General features: G+C 34.1%; 1 protein-coding gene and 1 long non-coding RNA gene across 9 annotated transcripts in view; one reads left to right on the top strand and one right to left on the bottom strand.

The window, feature by feature from the left end:
* Positions 1-6704, bottom strand: part of LOC125645600 (uncharacterized) — a 106971-nt gene extending 100267 nt beyond the window's left edge. For 6 of the 8 annotated variants that reach the window (XM_056140288.1, XM_056140284.1, XM_056140287.1 and 3 more), the window contains exon 1: positions 4324-4805. In XM_056140288.1, coding sequence (XP_055996263.1) covers positions 4324-4416 — 93 coding nt within the window. In that variant the 5' untranslated portion in view covers positions 4417-4805. Of the gene's footprint in view, positions 1-4323 lie in introns of all 8 variants that reach the window. The other 2 variants (XM_056140286.1, XM_056140290.1) reach the window with 1 other exon arrangement.
* On the top strand, positions 4856-8407 carry LOC125645617 (uncharacterized). The gene is made up of 2 exons (XR_007359399.2): positions 4856-4980; positions 6608-8407. It is a non-coding gene; the product is annotated as an uncharacterized LOC125645617 (long non-coding RNA).
* The last annotated feature ends 5581 nt before the right edge of the window (positions 8408-13988 follow it).

The raw sequence follows: 13988 nt of genomic DNA, 5'->3' as shown, positions 1-13988 counted from the left end.
CTATGGATAGAGAGAGGAGTCATCCACTGCAATTCTATTATAACCTGAACACTAGTGAATGAACATGGCTGATATTTCTATAGTTTTACATTTTGAATATAACAGGGATAGAGGAACTTCAACAGTTCCTACATCATTATATTGAGGAATCTGAAATGGAATCTATATAAGATAATAAGATATTGATATTTATAGGTCAGTGAATTCTCGGACCAAAGTTTATGTATGATTCATAACCTCTTCATTAAGTATAGCAATGTGATATAAAAACTCTATTCAGTTAAGCATGGGGCGGCTGGGATCCGACCCGGGACCCCCGAATCTACACTTACATGTAGGCACCCTATTATCTGTCTTACTTCGTCAACTTTGATTTGAACATATCTTATTGCCAGTTAGACAAAAAGATCCAAAACTTAGATAATCCTCTCCTTTGAATAATACAGTTACATATGCCATGCAATGTATAAGTGACTATTTTGAAAACATTCATGTGCGAGTCACAACTGAGGAAGCATGACATTAACATGTCTGTCGCTTACATTGTTATGATTTAATGGTCACCTTTCTAGTGCATAGTACCTAATCACACACATAAAAAGAAATTTGTTTTATATTAGTTTTAGTTCGTGTAAGGAATCATCGACGCATACATACACATGTATACCATGTACAAGTATATATGATTAGTTTTCGCAATGATCGGTAAAAGAATAGGGAAAAGATTTTTATTTAATACAAAACACAAAGACGTTTAGTAAAACTTTAGCACTTTCATATAAAATCTTCAGAATCTTATTGCTACGGGTAAAGATTTGAAGTGAAAGAGCCAAGGCTTTGCTAAACGTCTTCGTGTCTATTTTTTATTTGTACTTGTGTATTACATGAAGGTGTCTGTACCGCGGCATTTAAAACATTGTACGACACTGCTGCTAAAATGAAATACGTTACAAAAATATTTCATCTGAATCAAAAGTTCGTTTCTTTGATTAACAAAACCAAAACAAACAAAAAATATATTTAAACATCTTAGCAAATGTTTAAACATAGAAACAACGTGACTGTGGGTCGGTATTAATCCTAAGCATGAAATACAGAATTACATATGTCGTTTAAAACTTCCTTGTCTTGCTCCAGTGCACTGTTTGTATTGAATTACCACATACATAACGAGTTTGCATTCCATATAGATCATTCCATGTAGAAACTCAATGAAAGGATGGATCAAGTGACATGATGTAACCTATCATATAGACTTCAAAGGAAATGTGTGTCACTTATTGTTACATGTGCAAAGAATTCCATATTTCTCACAGCAAATACATGCAAGTTACGTGTAGCTGTAGATCTGTACCGTGACCTGTCGATTTTGTGTCCGCGATTCACAGCTTTCAATATTTCCGTATTTTTACATAATGTCAATATGAACAATTCCTTTCGTGCTTTCTTACTACATTTGTGTCCAGGCATCCATGTGTACAAAGTTGGAACACTCGTACTAAAAACTCACAGTTTCAATTGCGTAACCATATTAGGTTTCCAGTCTATTTGAACTTTTTGATTTTCATATTCATTATTATAATACTCCATGCAGTACGACATTTACTCTTTATCTACAACAACCACGTCTGTAAAAAGTATACTTTACCAAAATTATTTTATATTCATTCCATTTCGAGTAATATTGCTGTTCGAACGAGTTTAGATATTGTATTAAATTTACGGGGCTCATGAAATACCAGATTTACCATTCACACTCACACTTACAATATATATGTTAACAAGAGAACGGATAAGAAACTTTCTGAACTAGTGCATAAATCTATTGCACTTTCCAATGTATTCAAGTCATCTTCGAATGTATAATTATTAAATGCATACTATATTAAGAATATAACCGGTACCAATACTATATTTTTACTTGTATAATATACTCTGAATTGTACGATGTGCAAATGCTATACCATTGTTAATCTATTTTCTTAAATACATGTAAACCCCAAATTATATACATACGCTGTACAAATTTGTACATGTACATTGTAAATATCCTATTTGACCATTGGGGAGAGGGCTCATATAGACTAAGCCCAGTCCCATCAAAATAATTTGAATGAATATTGTTTAAACGTAAACACGAGAACGAAAACAGTATAGTATTGGGAATATAAATAAATATGTACTTATATTGATCTGGGTGCAAACTGACCGACAACCTAAGGTGGGTATATAAACTTGCAAATCTTATTAAAGTTGTGTGACTTCAATTCGAATGGGTTTTGAAAATATGTCTTGACATTAGCGTAGTGTGAACATATTGGGTTTTTTTAATATTTAGGCGGCGATATTCATGAAAAAATATAGAGATAAACGATCCATGTTTCTTTATTTCCGTGAGCCATGCGGCTCATTGGACTTAATTAAATACAATACAGTTTTAAAATATAACAACATACAGTATATGGAGAGTGCATAAACTTAAATAACATTCCAAAGTGATCCAAATATATAGTGCGTGTTAAAAAGTTGTGCCGTAAATCGAAGGTTTAAATTCTCTGGTATCTATCCCATTCCATTTCCATTAGATAGAACTCACTTCTACAAGTAATTATTTAGGAAATCTTCTCATTGTGTAGATTATGTAATATATTCTGGTGTGTACCATGCACAACTTTAGACACACACCCCCTCCCCCTCTATCTCTAGACGAGAGAGAGAGAGAGAGAGAGAGAGAGAGTATCAAGATTAATATTCTATATACACGAATTTAAAGTTCTCCTTCGTCGTTTTAAATTGGACAGGGATAACCTCATTCTTGTTGAAGCGAACTGGTCATCGTTTATGGAATTGCATTGTACTGGTCAGTGGGTTTAAAGGATTATGTTTTTAATCACAGTCATTAAGACTGAAAGACTAAGGTTTTATAACTTCCTGGTTAGTGAAGAAATCGCAAAAAGACCATTTGTCTTCATATTTTCAAAGTTTAAGATTTCTAAAAACCCTCATTGTTCTTGTACTCGAACAGACATGAGTAGTAAATATCAATCACCATAATTCATATTTTCCAGGTAAATCAAGATTTTGATAAGAGGAATGCCCCTGATACCACCTCTGACAGGCGCATACCCAGAAAGAACATGAAGTGTACGCAAAGTATGGCAAGTGGTCTGGGGGCCGCCTTGAGGCCCCCAGTGGGTTCAGAGCAAAGCCCTGATGGGGACACAGGAGGCGCGTGTGTATACAAAGCGTTTTTATGCCCCCTTCAAAGAAGAAGGGCATTCTGGTTTTTCAAATGAAATCCCCTATTTTGTGCATAGAAACAGGGTCAATTTCCAAATTAAATAGAATTCATAAAATTATTTTCTACAGTGTTTTATTATGCCAACCGTGTGTACTAGGACTGGCTTTACATTCGTGCTACGAATTTTTTTAGTTGTTTTCGACTGGTTTTTATGGTAAAAATTTTAATTTCATTGAATGGACACCATAATGCTAATTAAATCATAAACCGTTACTATCTAATGCAGTTAATTTAGGCACATATATTTCAACGACAAAGATTTCTCTTTCTATCTCCATCTTCGTCCCTCTCTCGCGCTAATGATGTGTACGCAGTTGTGTACTTGCGTGTAGGCAGCTACGCGCCTGTCTGATGTGTCCAGGGATTTGTGTTCGCCCTCCTCGGTAGTTTGTATACGATTTATATTCTATTTTAAAGATTGATCATTATTTGTTATCTTCCCTTTTTCATACAAACACTTCAATGAAATATCATACTAAAATACATTTTTTAAGAGAAAATGAACGTAGATTTTAAACATTCTTACTGAGCATGAACAGAAGAGATTCTGGTATCAGCCTGAATCCTATTCTGATCGCATGACACTGTACTGCATGCGTATTCACATTTACAAAGTAATGACGAGTTTCATAGATGTCTCATGATTAAGTAATATACATGTAATTATGAAGATAATTATATCCATACAAAGTAAAGACTGCCAAGTAAAGTAATATACATTGAATATTTGTTATAAATGAAATCATTGGTTTCTCAATAAAGTAATTCTAATTTGAAGTCTTCTATGCCTGTACAATAGCTACCTGATTTACATATTAAACCTACCCAGTTTTGCTGGAATAATTACCACCTTTACTATGCAGTCACTGAAATTTGATATCTTAATGTTAGAATGTAGAACTTGAATTTGACATGCATTCTTTCTAAATTGTGTGTGTGTGTGTGTGTGTGTGAGAGAGAGAGAGAGAGAGAGAGAGAGAGAGAGAGAGAGAGAGAGAGAGAGAGAGAGATGAACAACTTACGTAAATGGTGTCCCTGTTATATCTACTTTTCACTGCTTGTAAAATGGATTCCTCTGTTAAGTCGTCAAGCTGAGACAGGTCAAAGTTCTCCATCGTTCTAACCTCGAGGGCTGACAACGATTCCTTAAACCGGACACCAGTCCTGAATGTTCAATGACGTCACGATCAGCAACCTCGAAAACGAAACAGCGTATATCACAATTTCACAAAGATCTTTAAAGTTCCAAAATTTTTAAATCCTCTAAAAGTACTCAAAGATGAAAAACTTGTTTATGTTGACATTGTCATTACGATTATGTACGGACATCTACTAAAAGTGTGTGCAGATTAAGTCCATGAGCACCCTACACTTTAACTCGCGAACTAAACTGCCAGGATCTGCCTGGATGGGTCCCTTTTTATTTGGGTATGAAGCACAATGGAGTATTCCAAAAACTGTCTTGTTGCGCATTGGGTTACACGGTTTGTATATAATTCACAGCGACCTGTCCCAAAGCAGGAAGAAGAAAAGTTTAAATATCGGTATAGAAGTCACGGGTGGCTGACTCCTGCAAGTGTGCTGTTGTCTTTAAATAGGTATAATGTAGAAAAAGTACAGCACGAACTAATTGGAAGGTGATTCCCCAATTAAAACCAGTCTAATACTGACTATTGATTGTAAGTACAACGCCTGTTATTCTTCTAAATTGTCAAATCTTTCCAACATGTTCAACACTAATCAAAGTGAGGATCTATGGATTCTATATGGAGAATATACTCATTGTACTGTATGTAGTGTACGTGTAATAGATCAACACGGCAGTAAAAAACAACTATTGTTAATTAGTGGATAACGGGTCTATGACAACTCATCGAAAGACAACTCATCGAAAAAAAATCATAGATATGACAACTCATCGAATGGACAAATCATAGAATGGACAACTCATAGATACGACAGTCTATCGACACTCATCGAAACTAGTAAAAAAAAAAATGTAGGAATGATAATTTTGTTTATATTTTTTTGAGAGAATGTCGGGGTGCGATACACCCACAACACACGAGAAGGTCTATGGCACCCTTCTAAAGAAATGTTGTGCATGGTTCATTGGCTAAGTCGCGTTCATATAGGTTCTGGACAATGGTCAACGGAGTAACGGGGTTGTTAGATTGCCTTGTTTAAGACTACTTAAATTTTGTAATGACCGATGAAGAGTGTCTCTGGTGACATTGATGAAATACAACAAAACAATGAAAAATGTTCAATTTTTTTTATTATTATTATTATTTTATTATTATTCAATACAAGTGACTTCGATGAGGTGTCGTCATCCATGCCTTCTCTTTCTGTGGCTTGTCTCTTCACGTTGCATTAATTCACTTTCGGTGAGTTGTCTTTCGACGAGTTTTCCGGTACCGGTGGGGGACTCGTTTCAAAGAACTTAATTATTGATATTATGTATTTTCACTACGTGTGCTCCCATCACAAGATATCGATATTGTTTACAACTAATGAATTGATGATACCTGCTTAATATTCCAAGTCCAATTCAGAAATAAATTTCATTTTTTGAAAATACATGAGAGCATGAACTGCAATGCTTTACCCCAGCATATATGTTATGAAGAGTTTTATGGAAAACATACTGGCGTGAAGTGTTTTATTTCATAGCTCATGCATTATCAGATATGCAATTTATCCTTTTTTACATTTACATTTTACTTACATTTCCGTCGGAATATTCCCAGCCGTTGAAACACAGTTGTAATATTTATCCAGATTCATACACGCATTATTCACATTCATGAGGAATTGGCTATTATTTCAATTGGTAAAGATATCGAAGATAAAAGGAATATTGGAAATGTTAAATATTTTTCATTGAATTCGACAGAGATGATTTCATAAAAGATCAAATTTGTTCTTTAACGAAATGCAGTGTAAATATTATTTTCTCGTTATGATTGATGTTTTGTTGTTTGTTTGTTTTTTGCTGATGTTTTTTTTTTGTTGTTGTTGTTGCTTTTTTTGCTTTTTTATCCATGATGATTTCATTTGTTATATCTAAGTCTACTTGCATCGATACATTTTAATGATTTGGAAAATTGATAACTTATGATTTATCCGGGGTTTTTTATAGTGTAAAAATTTTGAACTTGATCAAAGGTTTTGTGCAGGTCACGAAGGTCACCAGTTTTAATGCAATTGTAAAACCAATAAATTCTCCAATAAATCTTAATTTCATGACGGAAAGAAAATGAAGCATCTTTTGTATTTTGATTGCTTATTCTTTGATTTCAGATACACAAGAAGCGCAATCGACTGAATACAATGCGCACCACAACAGAATCTTTATAATGTCATGCAATGTACATGTATGTAGACACCCGAGATTGACAATATGAAATCTGTGATTGCGATGATTGAAGATCAATCACTTCTTCAATGTATATTTAGGAAAAGAGAATTACCAAGGAATTGATAAACCCTGTATTTTTCTATAATGCTATGACAATTCTCTCACAGAAGATTACATGATCGTTTCTTAACACATTCGACAAATCATTTCCCACGGCCTGCGTAATGGATCGATTAATCTTAATCATTAGATATAAGCTTGTATGCTTTACGTAATGTGATTTAGGAATTAATGCTAGATATAGATAGTTCCTGACCTTTATATACTTGCTTTTCTAAGCATATTTTGAGATCACCTTAGACAACTAAACAGGCAGGTCAATAAAAGATTTGCATTTACTTAAACAATAAAATGCTTTCTTCGTTGTTTCATTGGGTGATGAAAGTTGCGAGCATTGCAGAAAAAAATGCATAACCCGCGTAAGCGTATTGCAGTGATTGCTACCTTCATCACGCGATGAGACAACAAAGACAGACAATTTTATTGTTTATATTTATATTTTTATGTATTATTAAAAATATAAACTAGAATTGAGATCTAAAATATCACATGGTTGACCCATTTGTAACGTTAAACGGAACAGCCAATGCACCCTTTGACCTTGATGACACTTTATATTTGGTAATGATTTTGCAGACAGATGATACTAGAAAACCGGATCGAACTAGTTTGCAACAAAAGTATTTATTGCATGATGAAAGCAATGCCAATTTCAAAAGAAATATAAGAGAAAAGATTCAGTGAATGTAACTATATTGATTTTCACTCAAACATTGTCATACAAATAGAATATATTGTAAGCAAAATAAAAGTAATACTCGTGTCCAAATCATGAATCGTGGGGGAGAGGGCAATAACCATCGTTGGGGGGCAATCGCTGAAATTGATCCTTTACCAGATGGGTTCAATTTGAAGTTACGTTTGCACTACCATTCACAACTATCATGAAAAAAAAAGGAAAGATGGACTTGTAATCAACCAATTTATTACATTTTTAACAGTGAAATTTATCCATTCGATAAGAATTGATAATTTCACGGTTGTTATTTTCACTGTGTATATATTTACGTTCAGGTTTGGCGCAATTTAGATGAGGAATTTTACCATTACGAATAGAGACTGGTATAGATATCATGGAGACCCTATTGAAGAACGAATTTTTACCTTTTGTTCCGAAAATAATGTAGAAGACGAAATCCATTTTTTATTGCACTGTCCTTTGTACTAAGAATATTGATCAAAACTTTTTGAAAACACTGGATTTAACAAGATGTTAGTATGCTCAGATATGGATGGATTGTGCATGCTAATTTCAAATTATCCTCGTCAAATTGCAAAGTATTTGTATTAATCATTAATACGTAGACAGTCAGTTATTTTAAAAAATTAGGAATGTATAAATTATGTGTATATGAATAAATGTCTATACACATATGGTTATATACTTCCCCCCAATATCTTATAAAAGACACTGGTGAACTAGGTACTGCAGGTATGTACTTACAACATGTATGTATTTCTAATGTGTATATTTTAATGTATTTTTCCTTCATTTCTTAACGCTATGTTCCTTTTTTTCGTTATGTACTGCATTTAAACTTCGTGTTTAAAGTGGCAAAGAGGCCTCAGAATGTGAATATACACATGTCACTATAAATAAATAAACTACTACTACAACTTGTTATGCCATTTTTTACATTCTGATTTTTACCTGATCAAAATATAGGCTCACGGCGGGTTTGACTGGTCTACAGGATATGCTTACTTCTCAGAGGCACCTTATCCCATCTATGCTGTTTCAGGGAGCTGTGTTTGCTTAACTCTCAATTTTGTATTCTTGATGGGATTTATGAGATAGATCACTTTTCATAGTTCTTATCTTTTCCTCATATTTAAAAAGGATTTTTTAGTACAGATTTAGTCCTTAATGGAATAAAAGCGGTTGAATAACTAAATCAACTGTGGCTACTTTACTTTATTTGAATAAGGATCTACCTGGAAGCGATTCTTTCATATGAAAGGTGAAGATAACGAACAGTGATAAATCGCATTACTCTTATAATCAATACTTAATAGAGAGTTGGGCAAACACGGACCCCTGGGTACCACATCTCTCTCAATTTCTTTTTTATTCATATCTATTTGCCTTTGTTATATTCATATATATATATATATATATATATATATATATATATATATATATATATATATATATAAAGTCAAAAAATAAAATCCAATACTCAAAGTTTGAGTATTGGATTTTATTTTTTGACTTTATTCTACCCCGATACCAAGAAAAAATAATTTATTGAATATATATATATATATATTTTTATTCATATCTATTTGCCTTTGTCATATACATGTATAAATTAATATATACCACTTTTAAATAATGGTATGTTTTGTTGGTCAAATCTTTGAAGAAAAACATTTTAATAGGAAAAATAGACAAAATAGGTTTAAACAACATGTTTTATTATATGATTGAATAATTCCTAGCTCTCTCATTGGCTGAGATCCAACAATGTAGAAATCATACTACGTTATGTTTACCTGCACGTAACATTCCAGGTGAACATAAGGAATTATTTTTTCCACATGGGACCAAAAATAGACCTTTCAGGTGAACATAAGAAATCATTTTTTTCACATAGGACTAAAAATAGGTCGTTGAAACTTACAATTAAAGCAAAGAACAATCTTGAAGGGTTTTTTTTAATCGGGCTCTGTGAATATTGTACTCCTCAGGTGTCTAAATCATCGTATTGACCTCAAAAACAGCAATAATTGTATAATATTTGAAACAAACGATTGCATACATGAATTTGGAATCTTCCAAATGCACGTTTGAAGAAGATACAGACATAGAAAGCAATGTTCTGTGTAGCTGGGGGATTACCATTTTCCAATGTCAGTTACATTTGTTCGGCAAGGTTGTTTCGCCTGTGTAACTGACAATGCATGTGAAATATGAACATTCGACAACATGAGTTTTCAAATGATGTCTGCAAATGATGCAAGATCTATAGAATGTATACTTTTTTTGTTGCACAAAAAGGTGGGTGTCGCGGTTTTTGGTTTTTTGTTGTTGTATCACTGCAAGTTCAAGGTTACAATCTTTTCACACCAAAAGGACTTTGAAATTCCACTAGAACAGATATAAATTGTATACTAGCGATTCATTACCAATTTTGTTCACATTTGCAGCATAGATAATTTACTATAAAATGACCACAAAGGGGGTGTCGAGTTCAAACAATCACGGAAGTTTCCAGCACTCTGCCACTTAATGTCTCTTACGACTTATTCCCATCATTTTGAAAATCTTTTCTTGCCGTGAGTTTGTTCTGTTGAAAACAAAATTAAGTATTTTTAAATTTTCCAAATGAAGAAATAAAAAGATGTTACTAATTGTTAATTCCACTGAAAATATAGTCCTCTATAAATAATATCACACAGTGTTCAATGTTACAACAGTGAGTAAAAAAAAGTAAAGTGGTTTCTGCATGCACATGTTTTATAATTGAAGAAAATGCATGCAGATATGGCACAAAAATTCACCCTTTTAACGAGCTTATATACGTACACGTGGATAAGTGTAGATGTATATATGTGATATCGAAGTGTCATCATCATCATCACTTTAAAAATCAAATTCTGCTTCTCCATCGTCAACTTCCCATATTTATGTATCAATATTACATTATCGCCTGCATATGGTGTTTATATCTCTCAACTGATTCGATAGGCAAGAGCTTGTTCTGCGTATGGTCAGTTTTTAAATCGAGGCAAGCTACTGACAAACAATTTGATAGTACAAGGGTTTCAACAGTCTCGATTGAAGTCAGCATTTCGCAAGTTCTATAGTCGTTATAACGATCTAGATCGTCAATACAACATATCATTGGGTCAAATGCTGTCTGACATCTTTCATACTGATTGTTAGTCCGTTCTTGGCACCCTAATTTTAACTACGGATAACCCCGTTTACCTTATCGGGATATAGGGTTCACGGCGGATGTGCCCGGTTGATAGAGGGTGCTTACTCCTCCTAGGCACCTGATCCCACCTCTGGTGTTTCCAGGGGTCCGTGTTTGCCCAACTATCTATTTTGTATTGCTTATAGGAGTTAAGAGATTGATCACTATTCGTTGTTTTCACCTTTCATTCACTATATGGTCATAAAATGATTTCAACATCAGTAAACTAAGTTACAAATTCAGAGTGCAAAAAACGACTTCATTTGGTATGAAACATGTCAGACAGCACTTCACCCAATGGTATATTGTATTGGTATAATAGATTGGTACCGTATAAGTTTTACATTATGACCCCTGGGTCGATATAACGACCATGAAATTTGCGAAAAGCTGACATTAAATGAGACTGTTAAAATCCCTTTAACATCAGCTTATTTGTCAATACCCTGCCTTGATTTAAAAACTGATCATACGCAGAACAAGCTCTTGCGCATCGAATCAGTTTAAAGATATAAATCTCATATGCTGTTGATTATGGAATATTGCTACATGAATATGGGTAGTTGATGGAGAAGCTGAACTCATTCCGTTATCTTTATATGATATAAATAACCTAGATATTTGATATCATATTCATATTGTATATTGAGAAATAATGTACATTTTATAATGTGAAATAGCAGTATCTGATACGGGGCATGTAAATCTATAAATAGATAATTGTAGCTCAAAGATACATGTATTTTAGACAGAATGAAAGATATTTCAAATTCTCTTTTAAGAGAGATCCATAATTCATTCGGATATATATTTGAAATCAATATTCTTGTGTAAATGAATTAAACTTTGTAACTGAATATTTCTCTAATAAGATGAAAATATGGACAAATGATCATAAAGAAGGTAATATACTTTTGATATGTTGATTTAAACTGCATTGAAGTGCAATGTACATATTACAGTTGAATTCTTTGGGGGGGAAAATAGACTAGATACAAATTCACCTGTTATAAAAAACCTCCAATACAGCGCAACCTTTTCTGCACAGTAAGCAGGTCATCTATCTCATTTTTACATTGCCAAATATATAGATGCATATTTTCTCACAACACCTGCGTGTCAAGACATAGCTTCAAACCTCATTAACGCCTCATTTTAAGGACAACCTAGCATGGTGAACAGGCAAACTCTATTGAAGATGTGAATAATGTGGCTTTCATACATGTTTAAAGGCATGCGTTGAGTATTCATGCAATTATAAAAAAGGATGAAAACTATCATATTCCTACTTATCTTTCAGACTCTGCGTGCAGATGTATGAAGGGATAAATACTGTAGAAAAGTGTTTCCGTTTGATGTAAGAAAGAATCAACGTTCAAAGTTATCTGTTTTTCAACTTTATTTCGCAGTAATAAGATATACTAGTAGATATACAGGCAGGTATTTACTTTATGGGACCCATTGGTATCACGGACCTTGAAAATGTGAGGGAACTCATCATAAAATCATAGACTACACTTCATTGGATATCATACTTAATATACATATAGAGTCCTACTGTATCGGTGCATGTTATAAATGTTTAGCTACGTTGCTAAGCTTCCTAATGCAATACGGACACCACAGAGTCGTCCACTTCTGCTTCATACTTAGATATTTTATTGAAAGTAGACATTAACGGCAAACTGACAACTCAACTGTATGACAAACGGGATGATTTCAGCTTCTCCATCGTCAACTTCCCATATTTATGTAGCAATATTCCATTATCACCTGCATATGGTGTTTATATATCTCAACTGATTCGATATGCAAGAGCTTGTTCTGGGTATAGTCAGTTTTTAAATCGAGGTAAGCTACTGACAAACAAGTTGATGGTACAGGGATTTCAACAGTCTCGATTGAAGTCAGCATTTCGCAAATTCTATGGTCGTTATAACGATCTAGTTCGTCAATACAACCTCGCATTGGGTTAAATGCTGTCTGACGTGTTTCATACCGATTGTTAAGCCGTTCTTGGCACACTGATTTTGACTGCGGATAACTCCGTTTACCTGATCAGGATATGGGGCTCACGGCGGGTGTGACCGGTCAACAGGGGATGCATGCTCCTCCTAGGCACCTGGTCCCGCCTCTGGTGTGTCCAGGGGTCCGTGTTTGCCCAACTGTCTACATGTATTTTGTATTGCTTGTAGGAGTTATGAGATTGACCTCTGTCGACCGGTCACACCCGCCGTGAGCTCTATATCTTGATAAATAAGCAGAGTAATCCGTGGTGAAAATCAGTGTGCCAAGAACGGTCTAACATTTCAATACATTACTCGACCTCGTAGGTTACATGTATCCTGCAACAGCGGTAATGGGTCATGTGGTAGTGTATATGTACATATAAGTAACTTATTTTCAATGCGTATGTGTGTTTTTTAGGGGAGGGGTTACGTCAAATGCATGCGATTCGTGTCATGATTAAAGAATAAAATATGAATAAATAAAACGCGAAGATTTACCGGTATGCTGCATACGTATACAAAACCTATGAAATGCATGTACAGTGAATATGAAAATTTCTTCATTTATTTTCAATTAATAAATAATACACGAGCATGGTACGAGGTGCAGGTACCCTTTATATATAACAGACTGTTTAAGTATACCTCTCGGTTTTTTCATTACATCAAAATCGAGGTATTCAGATTTGATATTGCGGTAGGCTAAATGGACGTAAAAGAATTCAAAAACATTTTTAGCTCGCCGGGGCGATTGTCCGGAGAGCTATTGTCATGACCATGGCGTCACACTATAAGGAAAAACTTTAGCCTGGGTTGTATCTTTTGAATCAAGGGGGATAGGGTTTTGATACTTCACACATACATGTAGATGCCTCATGAAAAGACCTTTGTTTTGGTACCAAAACATTTGACCTAGTGACCTTGACCTTAGACTTTAACCTACTTTTTAAAAACTTTAACTTGGGCTATATATTTTAAACCAAAGCGGGATAGGGTTTGATATTTCACATGAAGAGACATTTGTTGTGGTACCAAGACTTCTGACCCTGTGACCTTGGAATATGACCTAATATTAATTTTTAAAAACTTTAACCTGGGCTTTTGAACCATGGGGATAGAGCTTTGATATTTTACATATATATGCCTCATGAAGAGACCTTTGTTTTGGTAGAAGACATTTGACCTAATGACCTTTGACCTACTGTTAAAAAACTTTAACCTTCGTTATATCTTTTGAACCAAGAGTGATATGGCTTTGATTGATTGTATAT

This window comes from Ostrea edulis, chromosome 6 (genome assembly GCF_947568905.1).
Source record: "Ostrea edulis chromosome 6, xbOstEdul1.1, whole genome shotgun sequence".
Classification (NCBI taxonomy): Eukaryota; Metazoa; Mollusca; class Bivalvia; order Ostreida; family Ostreidae; genus Ostrea; species Ostrea edulis.
The sequence above is the reverse complement of the archived record's forward strand: the minus strand, read 5'-3'. Positions and strand labels throughout refer to the sequence as shown.